This window comes from Kogia breviceps, chromosome 8 (genome assembly GCF_026419965.1).
Source record: "Kogia breviceps isolate mKogBre1 chromosome 8, mKogBre1 haplotype 1, whole genome shotgun sequence".
NCBI lineage: Eukaryota > Metazoa > Chordata > Mammalia > Artiodactyla > Physeteridae > Kogia > Kogia breviceps.
In genome coordinates, this window is record NC_081317.1 from 108,492,161 (window position 1) to 108,518,278 (window position 26,118).

At 48.3% G+C, this 26,118-nt stretch overlaps 1 protein-coding gene across 3 annotated transcripts; it reads left to right on the forward strand.

Annotated features, from left to right (window-relative positions):
* PNOC (prepronociceptin) lies at window positions 1-26,118 on the forward strand. 3 transcript variants are annotated; one of them, XM_067040191.1, is made up of 4 exons: window positions 1-484; window positions 11,157-11,306; window positions 21,926-22,377; window positions 25,691-26,118. In XM_067040191.1, the coding sequence occupies exons 2-3, from the start codon at window positions 11,181-11,183 to the stop codon at window positions 22,328-22,330; spliced, it is 531 nt and encodes a 176-aa protein (XP_066896292.1). In that variant the 5' UTR covers window positions 1-484; window positions 11,157-11,180; the 3' UTR covers window positions 22,331-22,377; window positions 25,691-26,118. The 3 variants fall into 3 exon arrangements, with proteins under 3 accessions (XP_066896292.1, XP_066896291.1, XP_058927360.1); XM_067040190.1 differs by lacking the exon at window positions 1-484 and adding an exon at window positions 694-769; XM_059071377.2 differs by lacking the exon at window positions 1-484 and adding an exon at window positions 694-769 and having other exon boundaries at window positions 21,926-22,319; window positions 25,691-25,867.

The following is a 26,118-nucleotide window of genomic DNA, read 5'->3' on the forward strand; positions in this document are numbered from 1 at the left end:
ACAACCGTCCTGGGAGATATCTCACCCCTTCACAGAAGGAGGGCCTGAGGTTCACACAGAGAACTTGCTCTAACCAGAATTTCAGGCACTTCACGCCGAGTCTAAAATCTCAGCATCTCCCGCTGTGCTGCCTGGTGGGCACCTGTGAGGCATCTCTGGCCCCGGCCCACGGCAGGTGGAGCCACTCCCTTGAGTGGCCTAGCTGTCGCTGCCTGTGGGGCGGTGACAGCAGGAGGGGGCTCCTATGAGCTCAGCTCTGGGCTTCTCCGTGCCGGTGGGAGCTCCCCCCTTTCTGCCCACTCCCTGTTCTTCATTCCTCAGGCACAAAGGTTGCTCAAGGAGACTCCAGGACGGGGGTCTGCCTTGTCACTGTCACCAGGAGCCTTTTCTTCTTCCTGACTAGCCAGAGCTCCCCGTCAGTCTTTGCAGCGCCTCTGGAAGCACAGGGGAAGCAGCTGTGGGATCCTGGCTGAGCAGAGTCCAGGTAAAGCAGGCTTGGGAATGAACTGATGGGGAGGTTGGGATGTCTCAGGTCTGAGCACTGAGCCCGGGGGGGCGGGGGGGGCGGGGAACAGCCAGGAGGGATGGTAGGTTCTGCTGCTTGCTTGCTTGCTTACGGGGGTCAGCGTGTGTCTGTGTCATCGAGGTGGGCAGGGAAGGGGAGGGCTGTGTGGGGCGCGGGGGGTGGGGGGGGGAGCGTATATATGCTGGTGTGGCTGATACCGCGGAGCCTCACATCCGAAGGAGCCTGGCTACTGACAGCTCCCAGGTAGGCGACTGCAAGCAAGCCCCAGCCCCAAGACACGCTGCTGGGGGCCTGGGGAAGTGTCCGGGCAGCAGGGCTTTCTCCCCAGCCCCTCTCCTTTGTCCCGTGTGGATGCTGCTGGCCTCCTGTGAGATGATCCCTTCCTTCGTCTTGTTTTCTGGGCTCGGATGGGGGGTGGAGGGGAGGGCTGAGGCTTTTATCCTGAAGAGAGATGCCGAAGAAGAGCTGAACTTGGAAATGAGGAAAAGTTTCGATTCCCCAGCTGTGGCCCCTACTCTGTCACTGCTGTCTGTGGCGAAAAGGTGGTTGTAAGGGTGAGGGGAGAGGAGGGGCAGGCACTTGGGGGTGGGAGTGAGGGCTTGCATTTCAAGGCGACCCTCCAGAAGCCCCCCGCCCTCCAAGCACCCCTGTGAGTGATTTCTCTCTGCGCCTGACTTCTTTTCATAGGGCGTGCAGGCTGTTTTCAGCATATCACTCAACTTGGTTCGGATGTGGGTTTTTAATCCTGAGGGAACCCTGCTCCTCTAGGCACCGAATACTAATCGCTAGTAATGATGCAGGGGAACTCGGACCCTGTACGTGGAAATCCCCCCAGTGCGTGGCTGATCGCGGTGGCTGTGTGTGAATTCCGCGTAGATTTCTGCAAGGTTGACCTTGGTCTCCAGACGCTGAATCCTTTGGAGGTCTCTTCTCTTTTCTTTGCATCTTTCTTCCTCCTGCCCGGCCCTCCCACCTAAAGGTCTCTGCCGGGGTCCTGTGGAATACGATGTTCAGAAGTCATCCAAACTCTCTCTGGCTCAGCCCTTTTCCTCCTTCTCTCTTTGTGAGGCTCTCCCTTTGCGTCTGGCTTCCCCTCACGCCGCTACCCATCCCATCCTCCCCCATCTCATTCGGAACATGGGCAAGTTCTGGGGGAATTTCAAGTAAGGCAGGATGATTCGGGAAAAGGACTATTTAAAGCAAGCAGCTTTGGACTTCAATACCCTGATCCTGGGCTTCAACATCTGTGTTTCGTTCCCTTGAGCAGCCCATAATAGTCCCAATTATAACCAATAACATTGGTCGGCAGACTAACAAAAGATGAGCTTTGCATGGCATTCGCCAGCAAGCCTAAACCGGAGTTCTCAACATAGAGGGGGTGGAAAGTAAGTGCCTGGCTTCTCATCAAAACCCCCCGGGGAAACTGCTGCTCTCTCGCTTCCTGTGGGTGGCTACGGCAGACACACTCCCTCTTTCTCATTTATGAAGTGTGGCAGGGGAAAAAAAGTCTGCACACTTCCACCGCCGCTGTGATACCGTTCACAAAAAGCATTCGTGTTCCTTTGGCCTTGCTGAGTCTTCTGCAGGGGAGGGTCCCTGGAAAGACTGCCCCCAACCACCATCTTCGTAAAAGGAGCAGCTTCCACCGTTCCCTGTGCTGCCCATAGAGGGCGCTGTGGTGCGGCCTGGGGTCATATTCAGGGGGTGCAGTTTTGTGCTCCCAGGGACGGCAGTCCTGGCTTTATCAGCTGAAGGCTGAGAGTACTGGGGGATTTAGAGGATGTCGATTTTTGCATTGCCAACGAAGGGAATAATTGCAGGATTAGGCGCAAACGGGTGCTCTCTAGAGCCCAAGACAGGAGCTGTCACAAAGCTATTCTGTATTCAGTCAGGTATTTATCATCTACACTCCACCAGGCAGGGTGGATCCAACAGAGGTGACAATAACAGCCCTTTACACTCATACAACGATTTACATCTTAGCGCTTTCACACCCACTAGCCCCGGCAACCGCCGTGAGAGATGGTGTCATTATCTTCGTGTTGCAGTTGAAGAAACTGAAGCTGAGAGGTTAAATAATTTGTTGAGGACGTGGCAGCGACGGGACTGAGTCCAGCCTTGCTGGCTCCTTTGCATCCCCCTCTTCGGGCCAGGGGTGCTTACAAACTAATGGGGTGGGCGCGGGGCAACACACACAGAGAAACAACTTGTGGATGATGCGAGGCTGGGTGTAATTAAGTCCTGAATTGCGTGGTCCAGACGGCAAGTGCTGGAGGAATTTGGGGGAAGGAGTCCTTGCTCAGAGATTGCAGGGATTCGAACCGGGCAGGGAAGGAGGTAGAATCTGGAAGAGCCAAGGGCTTAGGAGAGGGAGGTGGCAGCTGGGACAAGGGCACGAAAGGAGGGCAAAGAAATGAGCCTTTATTGAAACCTACTATGTGCCGGGTAGTGAGCTAAACTTGTCTACATGCCTATTTCATGCTGATACACACACGCACAGTAGGGGTGGGAGGTTTAGGGTGAGTGTTCTACGCTTTTATCCACACGGTTCAGTTAGCCTCACGCCCCCCAGCCCCAGAGCTCCCATGAAGGAAATCTACCTGATGTAAATCTGGGTGGAACTACTCATCAGATATCCTAGGGAGGGGATGGGCCCCTCCCAGAGAACAGGAGTCACAGTGGTGACAGCCTGCAGGGGCTTGAATGGCTGGGAGTTCATTAGGCAAACTGGATGTTCTAAACACTTCTATGTAAATACCTATAGGTCCTCCCACTAACCAACATGCTGCTTTCCTTCTCACCACACACACACCGGCTGTGAGATTTAGGGCACACCAGTTTGGGGGGTAAGCCGATTTTCTGGGCATCTCCCTAGATAGCCAATGATCACGTTCGGTCTTGATTTTGCGCGATCCTGTGGGTTGCTGCCTCAGTGTTGCAGAAGACACAGCATCGCCAGCTCTGAAGGGCCTGGCTCGGCACGTGACTTGTGGAGCTGGCCTCCGAGGAGTCCCGGGTCTCAGTGAAAATGTCAGCGGGTCACCAGCACACACCCGGGGCTCTGCCCTGCGACCAGGGCTCAGAGCCACCCTCCCCTCAGCTCACACTTGTTCTGTGCTCCTCCCCCACCGAGTCCCCATTCATCTCATTCATTCAGCCGAGAAACGTGCTTGGCTTACCGATAGGAGCCTGCAGTACTGAGTGCCAGGAAAACAGACCTGGCAGCCTGTCCTCAGAGCTCTGGCCACAGTCACTAGATGTTAATGAGTCTAGGCCTAGGCCGAGTGGTCTCCAAAAGGGGCGTGGGTGCCTGACAGTCCACTGGGCTTTGGGAAACTGAGGCTTAAATTTCTATGTGGTTATCTTTTTTTTTTTTTTTTTTTTTTTTTTTTTGCGGTATGGGGGCCTCTCACTGTTGTGGCCTCTCCCGTTGCGGAGCACAGGCTCCGGACGCGCAGGCTCAGCGGCCATGGCTCACGGGCTTAGTTGCTCCGCTGCATGTGGGATCTTCCCGGACCGGGGCACGAACCCGTGTCTCCTGCATCGGCAGGCGGATTCTCAACCACTGCGCCACCAGGGAAGCCCTCTTATCTTTCTTAATTTGCACTTTAGTGGGTTTTATATTGTATGCAACTTTTATAAATAAATGGGGAAGGTGAGCTCAAAACGGTCTGATTGCTAGAAGTATAAAGTTAAAGAAGTTTGAAGATTATTATTGATCTAGATCCATTGCTCTTTTGCTTATCTGTATTATCTAATCTTTTTGAAAGGAACCTTAAGAGGCTTTATTGTAAAAGTAAATAAAAGCTTTGAAAAGTCCATTTAAGTTATTTTGACAGTGTATGTGGAACCGTGGGCCAGAATCAGGAAGATCCAAGTTAAGAGCGATGACACCTTTCCACTTTTGTGGCAGCCCTGATAGAAAATGTGTCCCTTGGGACTTCTCTGGCAGTCCAGTGGTTAGGACTCGGCGATGGCGCCCTGGTTCTATCCCTGGCAGGGGGCGGGGGGAGGAGGGTGGGAGCAAAAATTAAAAAATAATAATAAACATAAAATTTTTAAATAAAATAAAGACTTTTTTTTTTAAAAAGAGAAAGAAAATGTGGCCCTCTCCTGAGCCTCAGCTGGGCTACTGTAACAAATATCTGGCCACCTATAATATCAAAAATATTGACCATCTAATCTATTGTAACTGCCTCTTTTTGGAGAAGGGGAAACTGAGCTCCAGAGAAAGAAAGGGCCTTGTTCAAGATCCCACAGGTGAGGGCAGAGCCAGGCCTCTGGCTTCCAAGCAGAGGGCTTTTGTTCATTCATTGCCCACCAGCTCCAGGCACACCCGGTCTGTGCAGGGCGGGAGGGCGGGCTTTGCCCTCCCACCTCCTAAGCGCCCATCCCCTCCTTCCAGGTGGAAGTTTAAAGCAACAGAGGGACCTTTTTGGACGTAAGTGTATTCGTCAGAGGAGGAAAAGAAATAAAGGGGCCTCAGACATAGCTGGTGAACAAGCAAAAGCTCAGTGTAGGAGTCACGTCTGCGTTAAAGAAATGGGGCGTGTGGGAGACAAACCCCCGTACTGGCGGGTAACGAAACACTCCTCCAGGAACTGGGGAGAGGCAACAATAAAGAGGGTGTCATCAGAGAGGGGGAGCCCAGAGTTCAGGACAAAAGGAGCTCCTTACAATGAATGCATGTACACGAACACAGAAAACTGCCGAAATCTTTTTTTTTTTTTTTTTTTTTGGCCACAACATGTGGGATCTTAGTTCTCTGTCCAGGGATCGAAGAGTCCTAACCACTGGACCGCCAGGGAATTTCCCTGCTGAGATCACTGAGAGGTCTGGTGAGAGCATGAGCTTGCAAATCAGATGGGTTGGGTTCTCAGCTCTGCCCCTTCAAGTTATTTCTCCTCTTCAAGCCTCAATATTCTCAGCTGTAAAATGGGGACAACAGCATTTACCCCATAGGGTAGATGCTTATAAAGCAATCAGCACAGTGCCTGGCACAGAAGATGCTAAATATAATAAGAATGTGATTACTCTTAAATACAGAGACCATCCCAACGAGATTCCACCAGAATTTGCCAACCTTTCCAAAGCAGGACTAGTGTGTGGAACTTATGGTTTCCCAGAACACGTTTTAGAGTCAAAACACCTGAGTTTGTCTGGCTCTCGTATAAGCTGGATGATCTTAGGCAAGTTGCTTAACCTCTATGAACATATGTTCATCTCAAAAGGGGGGATAATATTAACCCTAGATTATAGGATTGTATAAGAATATAAAACTCTTTTGTAACCTACAAGAACAATATTTATATATGTGGTTGATGAGAAGGATGGGGACAGATATATCTCTAGCAGAAAGGCAAATCTGTCATATTCCCTTCTCCACTAGAAGCACCAAAATTACAGGCTTTCTCATAGGTCATAAGACAAAACTCAATTAACTTTTAGCTTTGGCTAAATCTTCATATGTAATCCTCCAAACAGATAAGCAACTAATTACATTGCCCTTGGAAGCAAGATTACAATCAAATAGATTAAGCTAAACACAGTGGTATTTTATCTTTATAAAGAGTGAGGCACGATTAATTTATGAGGTGTTATTACCGAAATAAAAGGTAATTAAACATTTCTTTACTCAATACGAGATGTCCAGACCCATAGCATCCCCACATAGAAGGGTTAGCTGAGTTTGGTTCACTAAGTGAATACAAGCCATGTAAAATTCAAACACACTTAGGGTAGTTTTGTTTACTGATGGTCTCTATTGTACAATTTAGAACAACAATAACAACAAAAACTGTTGTTACCCCCATTTTGCAGGTGAGAAGACCGAGGCCCTCAGATGTGAAACTTGCCCAAAGTCACACAAAGTGCAAAGATCAAACATAAATATAACTCGGGAATTAACTAATTAACCTTCATTTTACTTCACATTAACTGATACACAGAGCAACAAAGTACACAGATGTTGTCAAGTCTTCTCAAAAATGAAAACCTTCTATTGAGTTTTCAAGAAAGTTTAGTCTTAACCTAGAACACAGTTGTTCGAGGGTTGTGAAGAGTACCAAAAAGGACACAGCGTTGTCCCCTTTATAAGGATTATTACATATATTTTGAGCCTTTATTTATATGCATCTCATTTAAATATCAGAAACCATCTTTGGTTGGACTGTGTGGTGATTCCCATTTTAAGGATTCTTTGAATTGCGGAGGAGAATGAATAACGTTGAGTAATGACTGGTTTTTAATTACTAGGTGGAGTCACTAGTTAAAAGTGAGGGGTGGAAATCTGTCTTCCAGCTTCTTTTACAGGCTAAATGCCCACTGAAATTCATCAATCTTTCTGTTTCAGTGTGGCTGGAACATTGTTATGAAAAAGAAATAAAAACTTTAGCCTTCAGCATCAACTACTCTTCAAACTCACGCTAATTCATAAACAAGGATAATAACCAAACATGCCTCCCCAGCACTCAATTGCTTCCAAGTGTTTTTCATTTAAATCTAAGTGAAAACACTTCCCACGATGCAATTTTAAGGGAATATTATTAATCACATGCCTTGATTAGCCTTGGGGAATGGAATAGGCAAATTGACTGAATAAAAATGACTTTCTTCTTTCTGAAAAAAATACAACTTTAAATTTTAAAATTGCAAATAAATAGAAGTGCTGGGTAGGACGTGGAGGGGTAGGGAAGTCAGAGGTGGGAAGAGAGGTAAGGGTACCATGGACCAGCAAGGAGGGCCAGGCTAATGTCAAGTAGATTTGATAAGGTTTTTCCAAGTGCCAGACCAACAAAGGCACACATTTTACATGCAGGAAACGTATCAAATGGAACACATACTCCACGTCCCAGGAGCTCATCTTCTTTCCTCAACTCAATCCTAAAAACCCATTTAGGCAGAATTTGAGATAACAGGAGCAGTCAATCCATCAAACATTTCCTGAATGTGCAAGTTGCCGCGGTTAATGAAGTTCATGAAAAACCTCAGCAGGAGAGCACTTCATTAACATCTGCCACAACTTACCAGCTCAGCCTGTGCAAACATGTGTTGCAATTTTGTATTAGGAAGCAAAGTCCCTTTTCTCCCCGCCTTTCCGTCTTCTGTGAAGTACAGACACTGCCATCATGTGGCCATAGAGAGCATAGCATGCTGGACAAATCCTACAAAACCGCCTCCCGCCTAGAATGAGATTGAGTAGAACAAGAAACGTAAAGGCAACTACCAAATTAAACAAAAGATCTATCCAAGCAGTCCTCCGTTTGAGACCTTGGCTTATATGGTGGCTGTTTGGAACTCAAGATATGTGTTCTCTTCAAAAGAGCCTGTAAGTGGTGCTGAGTTTCCCTGCTTTGTCTACCAACACGTTGCACCAGTGCAAACTTAGCACGTAGCTAACCATTCCAACCCTGCCTCCTGGCCACTGGCAACCAGTCTTCTTCCAGAACGGGCATGGGGTTCCAGCTTAGGATGGCATCTTGCCTTGCTCTGGAGCAAAACTCATTCCCACCCCTCCCCGCCAACCCCCCCGCCAAGCTGAACAGTTAGCTACTGGACCCTTTGTCAGTGACACAGGTCCTGAAGTGGCTCCTGTGCCATGAGCAACCCAGGCCCCCGGGGGGCCGGCGCTCCCAGACGCTCCCCAGGAGAAGGGAGAGGGCTCCTGAGATACTCCACTGTCACTTATCAAACTTTCTTGAGCGCCTCCTAAGTGCCTGGCCCTGTGCTGGGTGCTGGAAATTCAGAGAACCATAGAACGAGATCTCTGCCCCTTCAGGAAGGCACAGCCAGTGGGAGACATAGACACACAAGTCCAAGCTTACCGCGTAGAGTGCTAAGGGCCGCCGCGCGAAAGACGATAGTATCACAGAGTGAAGGCTATTTCTTTGACAAGCTTTTACGTTGTACTTGTTCTGTGCCAGGTGCTATTTTAACTGCTTAAAAACATCAACCCATTAATCGTCCAATAAGACAGGTACTGTTATGATCCCAGTTTTCCAGATGAGAACCTGAGAGGGTGACTTGCGGACGTGGGATCTGAACCCACATCTGTAGCGAGGAACAGATGAGAAAACGTGAATCCCAACACAACCCCGTCTCGGAGGTCTCTTGTGCCTCTTTGACAGGCCCCTGGGGCTCGCTTGCTTCCCCGTGTGATGTGCTGCTTTGCGAAGCCACAGGAGCAGAGGAGACTCATCTAACCCAGACCGGGGCTTGCAGAGGGCTTCCCAGAGGGGATGATTCCTGAGGCGTGTATGAAGTATGAGCTGGAGGCGGGCCTTCTGGGCAGAAAGAAGAGCAAGGGCCAAAGCGCAGTGGGCGTTAAGGACCCGATAGAGGTGGGAATTATGTGTGATTCACTGGGAATGGAGGAGATTCAGGCTGAGTGACAGGAGCTGAAGCCGGAGAGCCGGGCAGAAGCAGCGCTGGCTCCCACTGGGGGTTACAGAATTATTTTAAGTATGAGTAACATCATCAGATGTAGAGATGGCTTGGTCCGGGAGGGGGATCATTAGGCAGACTAATTAGAGGGCGATCCCAGTAACCAAGGCAATAGATCTCAGCTAAGGCACTAGCCCTCGGGGTATAGGAGAAAAATGCATTTGAGATATATTCATTTGAATGGATGTTCAAGTTCATTATTCATTAACCCCAGACATCCCAGTCTGTAGGGTAAAGGTCAGACCCTTTAGAATGGCCAACATGACCCTGTTTCATCTAGACGGAGCCTCTCTCTCTCTCTCTCAGCAAGTGCTTCCCTTAGGGAGGGGGCCCCAGTGCAGCGGCCGGCTCATCTGCTACCCCCCACCCCCCCAGGCTGTGGTCCCGATTCCAATACGCCTTGGAAAAGGTGGAGTCACTAGTTCAAAGCGAGGTAGTTCTGTGTCTCTCAGATGCCCTCTTCTTTGTCCTCTTGGCAGACTCTTACTCATTATTCAAAACCCATCTCAAATGTCACCTCATTGACTTAACAAACATGGATTGAGCATCTCTCATTCGACATCCTCTTGGTATGAAATGCTGGGTGGCGCCCGAGAAGAGCTGGGGTGGTCTCCCAACATGGCCACTGGCACTGGATCCCCCCTCCTTCTCCCAGTGACTTGCTCCATTTCACATCCATCTTTTACCGTTGCTTCTCAAACTTTAGCCTGTGTGAATCCCCTGAGAATCTTACTAAACAGATCCAGATTCAGTGGTTCTGGGGTAGGGCCTGAAATACTGCATTTTTTTTATAAGATCCCAGGGGATGCTGCAGATCTGCAGACTGCATTTGAATAGCAAGGCTTTTACGTTTTCTCAGTACAGTCTGATGAAAAAGCAATAAAGGCAATTATTTTTGTTTTTCTCTGCTCAACTCTTATTAAGGTAAAATTTACATACAGTGAAATGCCCAGAATCTAAATGTACAATTCGGTGGGTTTTTGGCAAACGTATACACCCCTGTGACCTACACCTCAATCAAGAACATTCACATTTCCAGATAATTCCCTTGTTCCCCTTTCCATTTTATCCTCCAAATAAAGACGGTTCTACAGGGACCCAAAGTGATGTAGTCCAAGAAAATAGCTTTCCGATTCAGGAGACTTGATCACAGGAAAAATTTAAAGGGAAACAGGAAGAACTGTACATCTTTGAGACAATCCTCCATAAAGAATATAAACAACTGATCTAACTAATAATCGTTAGAGCTATTACCTTAGAATGGTCTCTTTGTTCATTTTTTGTTTAAGATTTTTTTTTGATGTGGACCATTTTTAAAGTCTTTCTTGAATTTGTTACAATATTACTTCTGTTTGATGTGTTGGTTTTTTGGCTGTGAGGTGTGTGGGATCTTTACTCCCCGACCAGGGATCGAATCCACACCCCCTGCATTGGAAGGTGAAGGCTTAACCACTGAACCACCAGGGAAGTCCCTCTTTGTTCATTTTTCAATAGATCACTCCAAAGCCTGGTTCTGCAAAGCCTCGTCCTGTGCTTTGCACGGATTAGCGAGGTGAACATATTAGCTCTGTGCTCAGGAAGCTGGCTCACGTCTAGCAGGGGAAACAGCCAAGGAACCTAGCAGAACCGTCCCGGAAGAGTGAATTCTGGGCCTCGGGGCATTCCTGGCAGAGGCAGGGGAGTCTGGGGAAGGGGAGGATCGGTCACACATAACTCTATTTTATACATCTCACTCGTCACCGCACTTTGCAAAACGTCCCTTATGGGTCTAATCTTTGCAATAGCCCTGGGACAAGGTGGGTACCACTATTCCCCTTTTGAGAGTTAGGAAAACTGAGGCTGAGAGAGGTTGTCTTTAGGCCGCACACTGGTAAGTTGCAAAGTGAGGCCTTTAGCTCCCTGGAAGTGTTCATGCACGTGGAGGTCAGGAATCACAGGGGTGCTCCCCACCCCCCGCCACCCGGAGCCCAGACACTAGCCCTGCATGAACATTATGCCTGGCAGACAGACCTGGGCCACCTGTGCTCTCAACAGTCCACTCCCCCCTGGGAGGTGGAATCTCAGGCCCGGCTGCACTGTCCCCGCAGAAGAGTGTCTTTCCCACATCCCCTGTGTGAAGGTCTCCAGCCCCTACTGGCCCCCGCAGAAGGGCTGTGCTAATTGCCACCCGCCCTCACTTGTGTTTTAGCATCCTGCTTCCAGCTCCTGCACCATGAAAACCCTGTTTTGTGACCTGCTGCTGCTCAGCCTCTTCTCCAGCGTGTCCAGCACCTGTCAGAAGGACTGTATGGCCTGCAGAGAGAAGCTCCGCCCACCTCTTGACAGCGTCAACCTTGAGGTAGGTCCAGGAGCAGCCCCGTCTTCCCCTCCCTCCCCCCCAAGGTCACGTGACTCTCCCAGTGTCAGATGGTCCGTAGGAAACAGATGTGGACTTGAGCACCTTCTGAAAGCAAACCCTGTCACCTTTACCACGTTCCTGTAAAGACCCAGCCATGCTGCCATTTTGTTCCCATTAAAATAATGCGTACTCATTCTAGAAAATTTGGCAAATTCCAAAACTATATAAAAAAAAATTTTAATCACCTTTAATCCCACCAGAGAAAGAATCCTAGTTTTTTCACTTGCTATGTTACACAAGGATAATTTTCCCATTATTAACATTATTTTAAATTACTTCTTCCCATGAACACAGTTTACTTTGCTTAACCAATCCCCTCCTGTTGAACATGTATGTTGCCCTTCAGCTTTGATATTATAGACAGTTCTACAATGAACACCTAAATGCTCTCTTGTATTTTAAATTTTGATTTGAGCACTAAATTTCTTCTTACTGAGTAAGCTGCTTTCTCAACTGCTTTCATTACAGTTTCGTTATTCCTCTCCTATTAAATCCAATATAACTCAGTTACTTTTTCCTTGTAGTCAAGTAAACTCTTTTCAAAAGATGCCATGTTTGAAACTCCTCAACCTTTAAGAACAAACTTTCTCCTACTGTTCCTTAAGGCAAGCGTACAAGTATAGGAACCAAGTACTCACGCTGGGATAACACCCTAACGTGAGCAGATACGGCCCCCGACGCACCCAAACACCAAGCTCCTCCTGTACCAGCTCGGTGGTTTTCAAGTCTGTTTTCTGAACAGTAATAACCACTGAATCATGAAGCGCCTCCCCAGAGAACCCATTCAGAGTTCATCCATCCTCCTCATTCAGCCATCATGGGTTTCCTGAGCACCTACTATGTGCTGAGCACTGGGCCCTGAGGTGAGTGGATGGATGGCTTTTGCAACTGGTGGGAGAGAAGAACCCCCAATCCCTCCATGAACGTAATTACTGAGACCCAGGGAAGCAAGAACGGGGGACCCCACGCTAGTCTAGAGGGGCAGAGGGGTCTTTTGGAGGAGCTAAGTCTCTAAGGAAACCGAAAGAGGATCGGGAGTGAAGAGGCAAGGAGCGAGAGCCCCAGGTGCCCAGGTAATGGAGGGAGACGTGGGGGAGGGGAGGGGGGGACATGTGCAAATGCCTTTCAGGGGAGGGGAGGCGCAATTAAGGAACTGAGAAAAGCTGAGTTAGGCTAGAACACAGAAGGCCCACCTGCCTTTTCTGTGCAGCGCAGAGAGGCTTAAAATTTCACCCCAAACAAAACGCTTTCCCTTAGTCTTAGTAAACAGAGCAGACAACTAGTTTACACGTAAACCAGTGAAGGAGTTGATTAAGCAATAATCTCATAATCGCGACCCTATTAAGCCTCTGAGGTTGCAACCTAGACAAGACTGAAAGTTGTGAACAATTCCTGAATCACGAGCTTTAACTGCAACCCTTTATCTCCCACTCAAAAATGCATTAGGACTCGAACAGATATTTGTACACCCATGATCATAAAACAGCATTACTCACGAGAGTCAAAAGGTGGAAATGACTCAACTGACCATCGAGAGATGAATGGATAAAGAAAATACGGTCTATGCACACAGTGGAATATTATTCAGCTTTAAAAAGGAAGGGAATTGTGACACACGTTACAGCATGGGTGAGCCCTGAAGATGTATGCTAAGTGAAATAAGCCAGTCACTAAAGGACAAATGCTGTAGGATTCCACTTACCTTAGGTTCCTGGAGTAGTCTGATTCGCAGAAACAGAAAGTAGAATGGGGGTTGCCAACGCCTGGGGAAGGAGGAGAGGGGAGTTAGTGTTTAATGGGTACAAAGTTTCAGTTTGGGAAAATGAAAAAGTTCTAGAGATGGTTGGGGGAGGTGATGGTAGGGAAACAATGTGACTATTTCAATACTTAATACCACTGAGCTGTACACTTTAAAAGGGTTCAAATGCTAAATTTGATGATATGTGTATTTCACAATAGAACAAAAAGTGTTAGGACCTCAACTGTAAGGATAACTCTAAGTCAGCTCTAATTTATTTGTTACAAAGTAAAGCAGTCATGGATTTAGGTGATTTGTTTGTAACAAACTTCGCACCTGACTGTGAAGCGCTACGATGTTCCCACTGCAGGGACACCTTGATCTTGGGAGCCCTGTTCTGAGACAACAGAGGCCACACCAGGGACAGATTCTCTCCAGCCTCCTTATTGCCATCTCAGCATCTGTCCTCCTGCACTTCCTTCTTCCTTTGTACTGTTGATTTTCCTGCTGGGAATTTTTCCTTTTTCCCCTCTCCCACTTGCTCTTTCCTTCCCTCCGTTGTCATGTTTTTTTGAGAGTGTCTACACCTGTGACTTTGAGCCCCTCGCCTCTGCCTCACTCCTTAGCTGCTCTCGGAGGTCACCAGCAGCTCCTAACCACAGAACCACCCCCTGGCAGTTGTGCAGGCTTCCTCTCCTCGTCCTCTCTGGGTGAACCCGGCTCTCTTCCCCACCATGGCTCTTCCTTTTCTGCCTCCTGTTGCCGTCCTGTTCCTTTTCCTGCCCCCTGAACATAAGCAGTCGCAAAGATTCCCTGCCTCTTACCTCCTTCTGAGATGCCTCATTCCCTTCCCAGGCGGTCCGCTCTCCCCAGACAGCAGGTAACGCCCAAAGGTACACTCCTCACCTCTTCTCTGCTGGGCTTCCATCACTTTCCATAGTTTCTGGGAAATCCAGGCTTCCCTTGCCTTTCCACGGCCCCAAGAACCTGACCCGCCATCTTGCGCATGGCTCTCCCTCCTCCCCCAGCCAATAAATCCTACTCATTCTTCAAAACCCAGATTAGGTTTCACCTCTCAGGAGAATCTTTGCTGATTCTCCACCTGGCCCCAATTGAGCCAGCCCCTAGCTCCTTTGCTCTCTGATGATTACTTGCATCAGCTAGTCTCTCACCACCAGGTATGAGCTTTCTTTGCTGATTATTCTGGGTATCCCCAGCATGTTGCAGTGTGCAGCACAGAGCAGTACTCAGTTAAGAGGTCCCATGGAAACTGTAAAATTGCAAGACCTTTAGTCTCCTAATAGGTGCAGGCACTGCACAGTTTTTACACTGGTGTCTTTCAAAGCCAGTGAAGAATTTGGAGCCTGTTTCCATTTCTCCATAGCATCTTCAGTCTCTGGGGTCCAGGCAACACTGTTAGAAAATGGCCAGTTCTAGTCTCACAGTGAGGGATAATCCCTGCCAATGCCTGCTGACCCCCAGAGGACCTGGCTGCCTGACTGTTTGGTTTCTAGCTTGTATTCACTGTTAACCTACTTTTTTAAAGTTTTATGAGATGCCTAGAACTGAGGCAACCACATCTCATTTCCAAATCTTTCAACCCTTGAGTATGTCCGCTCTGTGAATGATGGGGGACTCAGATATTTAGGCAAGGGTCACCTCCCCAGTCCCTCCACCAAATGATGTAATCCTGAGCTATCCCCAGGACCCTCTGGACCCTCGGCTTCATCAACAATTTCTTTATTTCTCATTCCAGGGCAATGGTCCAAGTATGATTGCCTTTTTTTTTTAGACTATCATTTTGGTCAGTAAATGATTCACACACCCCTAAACCACTGCAATGTCCTGGGCTTTCAGCTAAACTGTGAATGGTACTTACACCATCAGCTTCAGAAGAAAAAAACTAGATTCACTGAGTTGTTTTAGAGACAAAGAAGAGGGTAACTCCCAAGAAAGGTCTGGGGAAATTTATTTAAATTCCCTAAAACTCTATTAAAAGCAGAAGAAACTACCTTCTGCTAGTACTTTGTCTTCATTACATGAAAATTCTTAGTAGTTGACTTGCAGTCGGCGTTCCTAATACGTTTTTCTTTTGTACTATTCCTCTGCTGGCCTGCTTGTGTTGGCCCTCAGATATTCTGGCACAACCTCCTAAAGCAAATAGATCTCAAATGTCTGTCTGTCAGAAGTGGTTGGATTCCTTAGTGGCAGAAACGTCACAAACTCAATGAGTTGCTTCTTTTCCTTCCAATGGGCTTGTGGGCCTGTTTCCCTAATCTTCGATCCCAGACATCCAAATGGCCCTTTGCTCAGTTTCCTCCCAAGCCCAGCTTTACAGATCAATCTGGCACCAGTCTGGGACTTTCCAGATGCTTCTCGGCACTGTGGCTTAATATAGCAATGTCATCAGTGTGGGCTGTGAAAATGTGTCCAGCTCACTTAACGGGCCATTAACCCATCTCTGGAAAGAAGCTGGTGGGTCCCTCAGACCAGAGAGTTTCGGCATTAAGCTCATATGCCCATCTGGTGCTACAAATGCTGCTGTGAATTTGGATTCCTCATTTTTGCCCCAAAGCTTCTCCTAAATCAAGAATTGAGATGATTTTGTTAGTACCTGATTCATCTAACAGTACGTTGAATCTCGGTGTGGGCTCTGCATCTGGTCTGATCGTAGAATTTCGTTTTCTCTGATTGACACACAACCGAATTTCCATCTGGGCTTAGAAACTCAGGGGCTCACGGAAGATCTGATAGCCTCTGGGCTTAACAGCTTCCACCTGTTTCTGTAAATGGAAGGAGCAGAACAATACCACAAGCACTTTGAGGCTCCTGTTCTGTGAGGATCGGACCCCGTGTGCTCCAAAGGTCCATTTCACCTCTAAGCTTCTACACCTCTGAAACTGCACACCGCCGATGGGGACTTGAACCAATGGAGCTGGGACTGGAACCCAGCCCAAACCCAGACTGGGACTTGAACCCACGGTCTTTTCATTGAGATCACCCACCTGGTCTCAGGACTTAATGAAGCTCAGTTTTTTTTTTTTTTTTTTTTTTTTTTTTTTTTTTTGCGGTACGCGGGCCCCTCACCGCTGTGGCCTCTCCCGTTGCGGAGCACAGGCTCCGGACGCGCAGGCTCAGTGGCCATGGCTCACGGGCCCAGCCGCTTCGCGGCACGTGGGATCCTCCCGGACCGGGGCACGAACCCATGTCCCCTGCATCGGCAGGCGGACTCCCAACCACTGCGCCACCAGGGAAGCCCCGAAGCTCAGATTCTTTATGTCTCATCACAGAAAGAATTCAGTACAAGACAAAGTGAAAGGTAGGAAGTGGATTTATTTAGAGAGATACACATTCCATAGACAGAATGCGGCCCATCTCAAAAGGTGAGAGGCCTAGAAATATATGGGGTGGTTAGTTTTGACGGGCTGGGTAATTTCATAGGCTAATGAGGGGGAGGAGTATTCCAACTAGTTTGCAAAAGGGGCGGAGATTTCCAGGAAATCTGGTTTCTCTATGTATCTCACTGAGTTGTCAGCATCTCTGAGGAAACTCTAAATGGAAAAGACATACTCGAAAAAATCCTGTGTTATCAGTAGGGGCCGACCTCACCGCCTCTGGCCAGCAGGTGGTCTGGGCAAAGGTGTTCCTTGGAAACCTTACCAGTGAAGGAGAGTGAGAGTAACACTCCCACTGAATACCACCTCTTTCTTCTCTCTGGTCCGGCAGAAAATGAGCAATTTCCCCATCAGAACCTTACTTTTTGGTCTCATAGAATCCTTATTTTTCCCGTTAGTTTCCACCAATTCGTATTGCAAGCACAGAGAAGTCGCTGACTAGGAGGTGTCCTGGGTTGTGACTTGAAACGTTGGAGTTCTGTTCAGGTTATACTGTTATTTCACCATGTAGTTTTTTTTTTTTTTTTTTTTTTTTTTTTTTTGCGGTACGCGGGCCTCTCACCGCTGTGGCCTCTCCCGTTGTGGAGCACAGGCTCCGGACGCGCAGGCTCAGCGGCCACGGCTCACGGGCCCAGCCGCTCCGCGGCACGTGGGATCTTCCCGGACCGGGGCACGAACCCGCGTCCCCTGCATCGGCAGGCGGACTCCCAACCACTGCGCCACCAGGGAAGCCCTCACCATGTAGTTTTGGACCCATTACTGAACCTCATTATAGCATGCGAACATGGACCACACTGGTCGTTTCCAAACCCGGGCAAATCTCACAGTCACCTGAGCTTTGTACAAATAAGCTTTAAACCCTGGTTCTATTCCTCAGAGATTTAACTGGGTTGTGAAATTCTGCGCTTTAAAAAGTTCTGCAGATGATTCAGAGTCACACCCACGTGTAGGACCCATTGGACCAGGTGTGGCCCAAGGAGTCTATGCAATGCCTTGATGATGCACGAGAAGAGCTGAGGCATCTCCCAGTGTGACCACTGGGCGACCTCAACTGCAGACCCCCTCTTCCTCCTCTTGTTTCTCTTCATTCCACATCCTCACTATGGACTCCACTTTGTATTCCAGCTATGAGATGCCAGGAATGCATACACGTTCTCCCTACAGCACAGCTAGCAGCCAAGTGAAGAGGTCCTAAGCCTGGAGTCCACGGACCCCTGTCCATGGCTAGGCTTTAGAAGATGGAGGAATCCCCTAAAATTATACGCAAATGTGATACGAATGTGCATTTATACGGTGAAAGGGAGGGAACCCCTTATGGAGAATCATTAGATTCTCAAAAGAGTCCATGACCCAAAAAAAGGTGAAGAACCCTGGTCTAATGGGACGGACAAGACAAAGAGCTGCAACGGGGTGACGAGCCCTACATCGGAAGCGTGTGCTAAATGCCAGAGGAGTTCGAGTCTGGGTGCAACTAGCTGCAACTCCTGTTCTTCCAGTGACTCCCTTTCTCATCTTTTTTCTTTTCTCTCTCTCTTTTTTTAAAAGTTTTCCCTTGGTCACGCTTAGCTAAATATAAAGTGAATTCTTTATTAATACAGCTCAGGGCAACAAACCTCTACTTGAAACCCTCCTATTTACTGGACGGAGAAGATTCCTCCATGAGTAAGATGTGCTCCCTAGCTGGTCATATTCTGTCCCGTAAGGTGTTACAATTATGCTAAACATTCAAATTCAAACAAGCGCAAAACAAAGTTTTGTGGGAGCACAGAAGCAGGAGAGAGCAATTCCAGCCGGGGAGCCAGAAGCAGGTGTCACTGAGGGGTAGCTCTGGAGCCTGGTTGGCCCCAAAGGATGGATGGAAGGAGGTTATTCCATCAGAAGGAACAGAGTGAGAAAAGACGTGGGGAAGGCGAGGGAGCTCACTGTGTTTGAGGCACTAGGAGGAACCTCATGTGCCTGAAGCAATGAGGGGTGTTGAGAGGAAGATTCAGAAAAAAGACTGAGGGATTTCCCTGGTGGTCCGGTGGTTAGGACTCTGCGCTTCCACTGCAGTGGGCAGGGGTTCAATCCCTGGTCAGAGAACAAAGATCCCGCATGCTGCGTGGCCAAAAAAAAAAAAAAACCAAAAACTGAAAGACGGGCGAGGACAGGATGTTGGAGCCACTTGAATGGTCTGCTCAGGAGTTTGGAGTTACAGTATTTTATAGACAAAGACAGATATTGGACAGTTGTGGGTAAGTAACGATATGTTGAGATCCATTCTTCAGGAAGATTATTCTGCCAGGGATATAAAATGCATTAAGGCAAAGCAAAGATCAGAGATGGAGACATCTGTTAGGAAGCCACTGCACCCCCAGAGGAACTGAGGCAGAGGGGATGGAAAGGAGGGGGCAGACTCACATGCTGATTGGATGGAGGAATGGGGTCCTGAGAAGGGAGACGTCAGGGTGATGCCCAGGATTCTAAACCTGAGTCACCTGGGGAATAAGGTGCTGTTCAGAGAGAGACAAAGAGAACACAGAGCAGGACAGACTTGGGGCGGAGAAAGTATATCAGACAAGAATTAAATTCACCCGCTAGTGACAAACACCTAAAGTAACATCTTTAATAAGATGCAGATCTGGGAATTCTCTGGTGGTCCCGTGGTTAGGCTTTCGGGCTTTCACTGCCCTGGCCTGGGTTCAATCCCTGATCCGGGAACTGAGATCCCACAAACTGCGGTGGTGCAGCCAGAACAAAAAAGAGATGAAAAGATGGAGATTTGATTCCTCACAAAGAAGTCAGAAGGTGGCCAGTCCACGGCTGGTGTGGCAGCTCCATGACATCACCAGACTCCTCCTCTTTCTGCTTTAGCTGTCTATGGCTGTCACCCTCATATAGTGCCATCCTCTGAGTCTCCTCAAGATTTCAAGATGGCCCACCGAACACCTGCCAAAATGTCCACATTCTAGGCAGGAGGCTGGAGGAAGGGGAGGAAGAAGGAAAAAAAAAAAAGATGTTCTTCCCGGATAAGTCAGCCCCCTACTTTCCCAGAAGCCCCACCTGGTCCTTTCCATGTATATGTCATCGGCCACCTCTGGCTACAAAGGAGGTTGGGAAACATATATGTGGTCTTCAGGAGGAAAACAAGTGTTCTCTCTCTTTTTAAAAAAAAAAAAAAAAAAATATTTATTTATTTGGTTGCACCTGGTCTAAGTGGCGGCATGCATGTGGGATCTTAGTTCCCCGACCAGGGATCGAACCCATGCCCCCTGTATTGGGAGAGCGGAGTCTTAACCACTGCACCACCAGGGAAGTCCCACAAGTGTTCTCTTAGGAAGGAAGAGGGGAGATGGGTACAGAATGGGCAGTTGGTAGCCTCTGCCCCAGAAGAGGTGGGCTTTATTCTTAACAAATTGTACTTAACGTGTTGGTCAGACATTTCGATGGAGATAGAAGACAGGGATCAGAGAAGTGTCTGGACTTCAGGAGGTAACAGGTACCGGATATAGAGACCTGGGGTGCCCTGAAAGAAGTGATGACCAAAATCACAGAAAGGAACAAAGTCACCACGGGGCAGATTGTAAAGAGAGATGAGAAGTGCAAAGACGGAATCTTAGCAGCCCAGGAGGAAGGGGCACCAACAGTCTGAGGGGTGAGTGCAGTATCCGCAAGAGAATTCTCAGCAGGGTGTGGTCCCCATTACCAAATGCTGTAGGTCAAGGGGAAGGAGGGCTAAGCAGGACCACTGGCTCTGGTGACTGGGAAGTCGCTGGAGGTCCCTCAAGTAGGGATGAGGGTGGGAAGCAGAGTCCAAGGAGTTGAGAAGAAAGTGCAAGATGCCGAGGTAGAGACATGGGCACGTGACCACGTCTTGGAGAACCTGGGCCGTGACAAAAGAGGGGCAGGGTTGGAGGTGGCAAAGGCTTCAGGAGAAGTCGGATTGAAGGAAACGTTTTGAGGGTTTGGTGGAACAGCCTGTGAGGTCTGTGATTTACGCTGCATACATATCTCACTCCTTGGTTAGAGATCAGGTTGGAAACCTTGCCTGTGGAGGCATCTGTGCCCCTCTGAACACCTGGGCGGATGTTTTTGCTCCCCAGGTAGGGCCGGTGAGGCACACACACATCTTCTCACGTGCCACACCTGCCCAGGCGGAGCAGTAACTCTTGACGCCCTGTAAGCCAAGCAAAGACTCCCAGGTCTGACGAAGGGCTCCGCCGCTTCCTGCTGAACCATGATGTCAGGGTCGGGTTGAAAGGCGGTTTCCATCTGGCCAAGGCCAGAAACACAGAGAGGAGCATTCAGGGTGAAGTCAAAGCAGCAAATAGGAAAAAAAAAAAAACTTGGAGGCAGAGGCTTCCAGGAGACCTAATCGGAGGCCGGAATGTGGGAGGGAAAGGGCCAAGGCCGGGACCAGTCAGGAGGGTGGGAGATATCACGGTCAGGCTGGTAGCCTAGATGAGAAATGGAGATGCCTGGAGAGACAGCAGCAGGAGTTCCTCGGGGGCTGGCGGGTCTACTGGATTGTGTCCCATGTTCCCCGAACGCCCAACCTGCCTACATCCCAAAGTCTTGACCCCCATTTTCTTTTTTTAAAAAATTTATTTTATTGAAGTATAGTTGATTTACAATGTTGTGTTAATTTCTGCTGTACAGCAAAGTGACTCAGTTATACACATATATACATTCTTTTTCATACTCTTTTCCATGATGGTTTATCCCAGGAGATTGAATACAGTTCCCTGTGCTATGCAGTAGGACCTCGTTATCCATCCATTCTATATATAATAGTTTGAATCTAGTAACCACGAACTCTCAGTCCCTCCCTCCCCCCCTCCCCTTCCCCCTTGGCAACCACAAGTCTGTTTGACCCCCATTTTCTATAACTGATGCACAGATAGTGATGACTAGTGTATGTGAGGTGAAAAATAAAATCACACCAAGGTTGATCTTTACCTGGTGACCTTAAAATAACCATGCAGATTTAACTACGTGACCACATACTTTGACATCCCCGATTTCTTAAACCGATCTGACCTCTCCTAAGCTTGATAAGAGAACAAAATAAAATTCTTCTTTATGGGTGACCTTGATGAGCTGTGTTTGGCTCCAAAAACCCGACGGAGGCTACAACGCGGTGCAGAGTTGCTGTGCTCATTCTGTTAACTTGCTGTGTCACCTGTGGTGAGTTAACCTCACCTCCCCGAGCCCCAGTTTTCTTTGTGAAATGACAGAGCTGGGCTAGTTTTCTGCTTCTTTCCAATTCTGAAATTCTACAAACTTAAAGAACTGCATGTCAAACTGCTGCACGGTCCTTGATAAATAGGTGCTTCAGGAGTACTTGCATTGGCACCAAAGTAGACGACAGGAGGACTTGATCTCCTCGCTGCCTTGGACCAATAGCTGTCCCTGGTCTTTCTCCCTCCTCCACCTCCATCTTGCAGGTATGCATCCTCGAGTGTGAAAGGAAGGTTTTGTCCGGCCCTCTCTGGACTCCGTGCACCAAGGTCATGGCGAGGGGCTCCTGGCAGCTCAGCCCTGCTGACCCAGACCACGTGGCAGCTGCTCTTGACCAGCCAAGAGCCTCTGAGATGCAGCATCTGAAGAGAATGCCCCGTGTCAGGAGCCTCTTCCAAGCTCAGAAAGGGACAGAGCCCGGCGTGGAGGAGGTGGGGGACATGGAGAAGAAACAGCTGCAGAAGAGGTTCGGGGGTTTCACCGGAGCCCGGAAGTCGGCCCGGAAGTTGGCCAACCAGAAGCGGTTCAGTGAGTTCATGAGGCAGTACCTGGTCCTGAGCATGCAGTCCAGCCAGCGCCGGCGCACCCTGAACCAGAATGGTAATGCGTAGCCGGAAGGGGAGCCCCTCCCAGCTGTACCATCCACTTCAACCCATGAGTGAGTGGGGCCCGAATGGGCTGGGGGCAAAAAGAAACCTCCTCTACCCCTGTCTTAGCCATCCTCTCTGGCCTGGGGAAGCACACTGGCCCCCAAACACATACACACACCCTACACCACCTCCCGGGGTTCGGCTCCTGGGAGGCCTGGGAGGTAAACCCACCTCCCTACCTCCTGCCCGCCTTCTCTCTGGGAGCAAAGACTTTCCTGGGAGTGCTGTCGACACTGACCACTGCCATTAAGAGACTGGTTACCATGGGGATAATAGTAGTGTGTTGAGATAACTAATTCCTCTATAGCTCTCCAGGAGCTTAGTTTCTATGGGGACAGTTAAGTGGACCAATCCTCCTATCTGGTTGCCATAGAAACCATTCACTCACCTTTCCTCCGAGACTAAGAACCGAGAACTGGACCTACGCTTAGCCATTCGCAGAGAGTCTGATTTCTGTGGCTCTGATGTTGCTATTTCACCTTCAAAGATGGCTTAGCTCTCCCTTCCCTTCCCCCTGTATCTCAAGGTGACTGGCTTCCACGGAAACCATGAAACTTTCCCAATCTCCCCCAGTCAAGGAGTTCTGGTTAGGACCAGTTCTTGTCAGGACACTTTCTGCTTTTCTTTCTTCCACACATCACTCGTCCATCTGACCACTTTGCCAGAGACGGGCTGATTCTTTGCAGCCAATGGAACCTGAGCAAGGCTTTGAGAATCTGGCCCAAATGACCTGAGTCGCTTTTGGAAGAGGGACTAAGGGATCATCCTCTTTCCTCAGATTTTGCCTCTTTCCAGGTGCCATTTTTGTTGCTTTCTTGCCCTTCTTCCTCTCTCCCTTCTGGTATGTTCTTACCCCCACAGACATGTTTATACATGTACCTATAATGCAGACCAGATGATAAACATCAGAGATGCTCATTTATTGCCCAGTCATTACAAACTCAGCTTTCCTCAGCCCATCAACTTACACATAACTTTGAGTGGCACAGTGGAATTGTCTGAAAATCTAAGAAAATCCCAACCATCAAGCGTGTATGCCGTAATTCATGTGTGGGAATGTGATTATCTGCAGGATCTCATATCTTTCCTTAAACAGTCTAGAAACTTCCCCTAACAGAACGAACTAATCAGTTGGTCAAAAAACTTTCCCCAAACACTGTTACCCAGGTGGGGGCTTTTCCCTGACTCAGAGGCATAAGAGGAAAAAGTCTGCATGTGCTGTGTTATCTTGCTTCCCGAACGTCAAAGGTAGCCAGATGGTTCAAAATCTTCCTTCAGAGTATATTAATACACGTGTGAATTTTTGTCATCCACACTGTAGCGGGGAGGCAGCCCACGTAGTGCTTTGCAGGTAGGCTGGCTTGTTTGCAAAACATCCGTTGCCAAACACGGGTATGTGTATTAAGTTGTGAGCCGAAGGCCGCCGTGTTTATTTTTGCAGAATGACTAATCTCCAAAGGTCCTGAATTAACCTGCAGTGTTTTTGAAGTCATATTCTTGGATCCTTAACAAGCATTCTATTTTTTCCTAAGCCATTCCTGCACAGGGCCTAGGGGTAAATCTTTCAGAGCTAGCATGGATTGAATTCTTTCAAATCTTAAAGGTATTCTTCTTTAAAGGGACCCTCAAGGAACACTGAAGACATGTCTAACTCTGAACTGCAACCATTTTCTTTACCTAAAGACAGTTCGGAATCAGTCACATTAGCAAGAATCAATTTATTTTAAAAAACGTAACAAAAACTATTTGAGCCCCCATTCAGGTAATTGGTTTTTCTCGTTATCTATTAAGCTTCCAGCTGAGCGGCACTGAAACGTAACTGGTAACCAGCTTCTGTCTGTGGCTTTGCTCGAGATGTAAAGTTCTTGATGGAAACACTGCAGATATTAACCAGCTCATTTGGGTGTTATTGACTGCTCTCCTCCTGTGACCACCTCACTCATTCTTTTTTCCACGCATTCACGGTTGCTGAGTTCCAGTACAACTGTGTATTTATGAGTCCCTTAAGCCTGTCTTTATTCGCCTACACATACTCCAACCAGCCCCACACATGCTTGAGATTTCTCCACGGCTGGGGAACTCCTGTTGCCAGGCTGTTCTGGACTCCTGAGACATCCAACACAAACCTATATTTAGAAGGCTTGGAGGAAATGGCGCCACCTAACACACGGGATCAAGAGCCCTTATTCAGGGACTTCTCTGGCTGACCAGTGGTTAAGACTCTGCGCTTCCCACGCGGCAGGGGGGTGAGTTCAATCCCTGGCCGGGGAACTGAGATCCACATGCCACACGGTGCGGCCAAAAAATTTAAAAAAAAAAAAAAAAAGCCTTATTCAGAAAGTATAATTGTTACTGGGTCTAAGCTGGGCCACACGACAGACCAATAACTGAGAGATGAGCTGTTGGGACAAAGCATAATGACTTTATTCGGGAAGCCAGCAAACCGAGAAGATGGTGAGCCAAACCATCTTGCCTGCGTTAGAATTCAGGCTCCTTTTATACTAAAAGGGGAGGGAGTAAGGTCAAACACTTCCTGGTTCCCATCGGCCTCCGGAGGGGATGTGTTCATTTCATTCACAGGTGGGCCTGGTCAGGATGTTTCCTGTGAGCTAAACAAAGGTATTTTAGCTGAATGCTCATTACCTGGGAAGCAGGATTCCCAGAGATGGGCCTTTATGTGTAACTTAAGCTTATAGGCAACATCCCTTTAGTGATTATTAACATGTAGTAGAATACAAAAGCTCTTCCCTATTACATAATGATGTCCTAGAAAGGAAGGACACTGGGGTGCAGAACCAGTTCTAGACAGACCTGGGAAAAGTCCACAACTGGTGGCGGTATATACCGTCCTTTTCCCTGGCCCTATACTTCCCTCCTCTCTTCTGCTGTCCCTGGCCTTGAACTTCTAGACACTGGAAAGTAAGCAGATTCATTCCTGGTGAGAAATTAGTGAAGTTAGCACTCATATTATAAAAGAGAGCCATAAATGAGGGCTCTATTTAGCCTGAAGAAATGAATTACCACACACAGATTCCAAACTCCAGGGAGGAGAGAACTGCTTCTGGGCAGTTCTCCCCTTCTGACTTTCAAGCCCTAGCCCACAGACCTGCCTTCATTCTGTGGTCCTGCCACTAGACCGGGGACCAGGAAAGCAGGCGTGTAGAGGGAGACAGGGAACCCCTTCTTGCTGCTTTGGAGGCTAATTATGTGAATGATAGCTTTTCTTTGCCTCCTGTCTATTGCTCAGGCACTAGGGAAAACAGAACTGAAGGGTCAGAAAAACTGTCAGATTTGCCACTGTAATCATTTCTGTCTCCCCAGGTGTCCGGGTGATCCACAAATCAGCATGTCTCCAGCCCCAGACCTGCCGGCTGGGAGTCAGGACTCCTTACTCCCCAAGGCCCTGAGGCAGGCCTTGTCTCCGGGCCTCCAGCCCCAGGGCCCAGCCCCATCTGGCTGTCTTTCCCTTCCCCGCTCCTTCCTGCCCCCTCCCCCCATGGCATGTTTCATGGCAACCCTGTTACTACATCAGAGTGTATTTTTGTAATTCTTCCAGCTAACATTTAAACAGCCCCATCTTTCCTTCTCACCCGCCTCTTCCCTCTTCTAGGGGTGGGTTCAAGGAACAGGAAATCAAGAGTGGGCTTTTGACTCATCACTGCCATAACTTGTTTGTAAAAGAGCTGTTCTTTTTGACCTATTGTTTTAAACAGATATTTCTCCATTAAACTTCTACTGAGCAAATGGTT

Bases quoted from the DNA above. Each gene is read 5' to 3' on its own strand.
- PNOC (XM_059071377.2), top strand. From the start codon at position 11,181: ATGAAAACCCTGTTTTGTGACCTGCTGCTGCTCAGCCTCTTCTCCAGC. The intron at 11,307-21,925 runs GTAGGTCCAGGA...TCCATCTTGCAG, and splicing joins TTGACAGCGTCAACCTTGAG to GTATGCATCCTCGAGTGTGA. The intron at 22,320-25,690 runs GTAATGCGTAGC...CTGTCTCCCCAG, and splicing joins GCGCACCCTGAACCAGAATG to GTGTCCGGGTGATCCACAAA.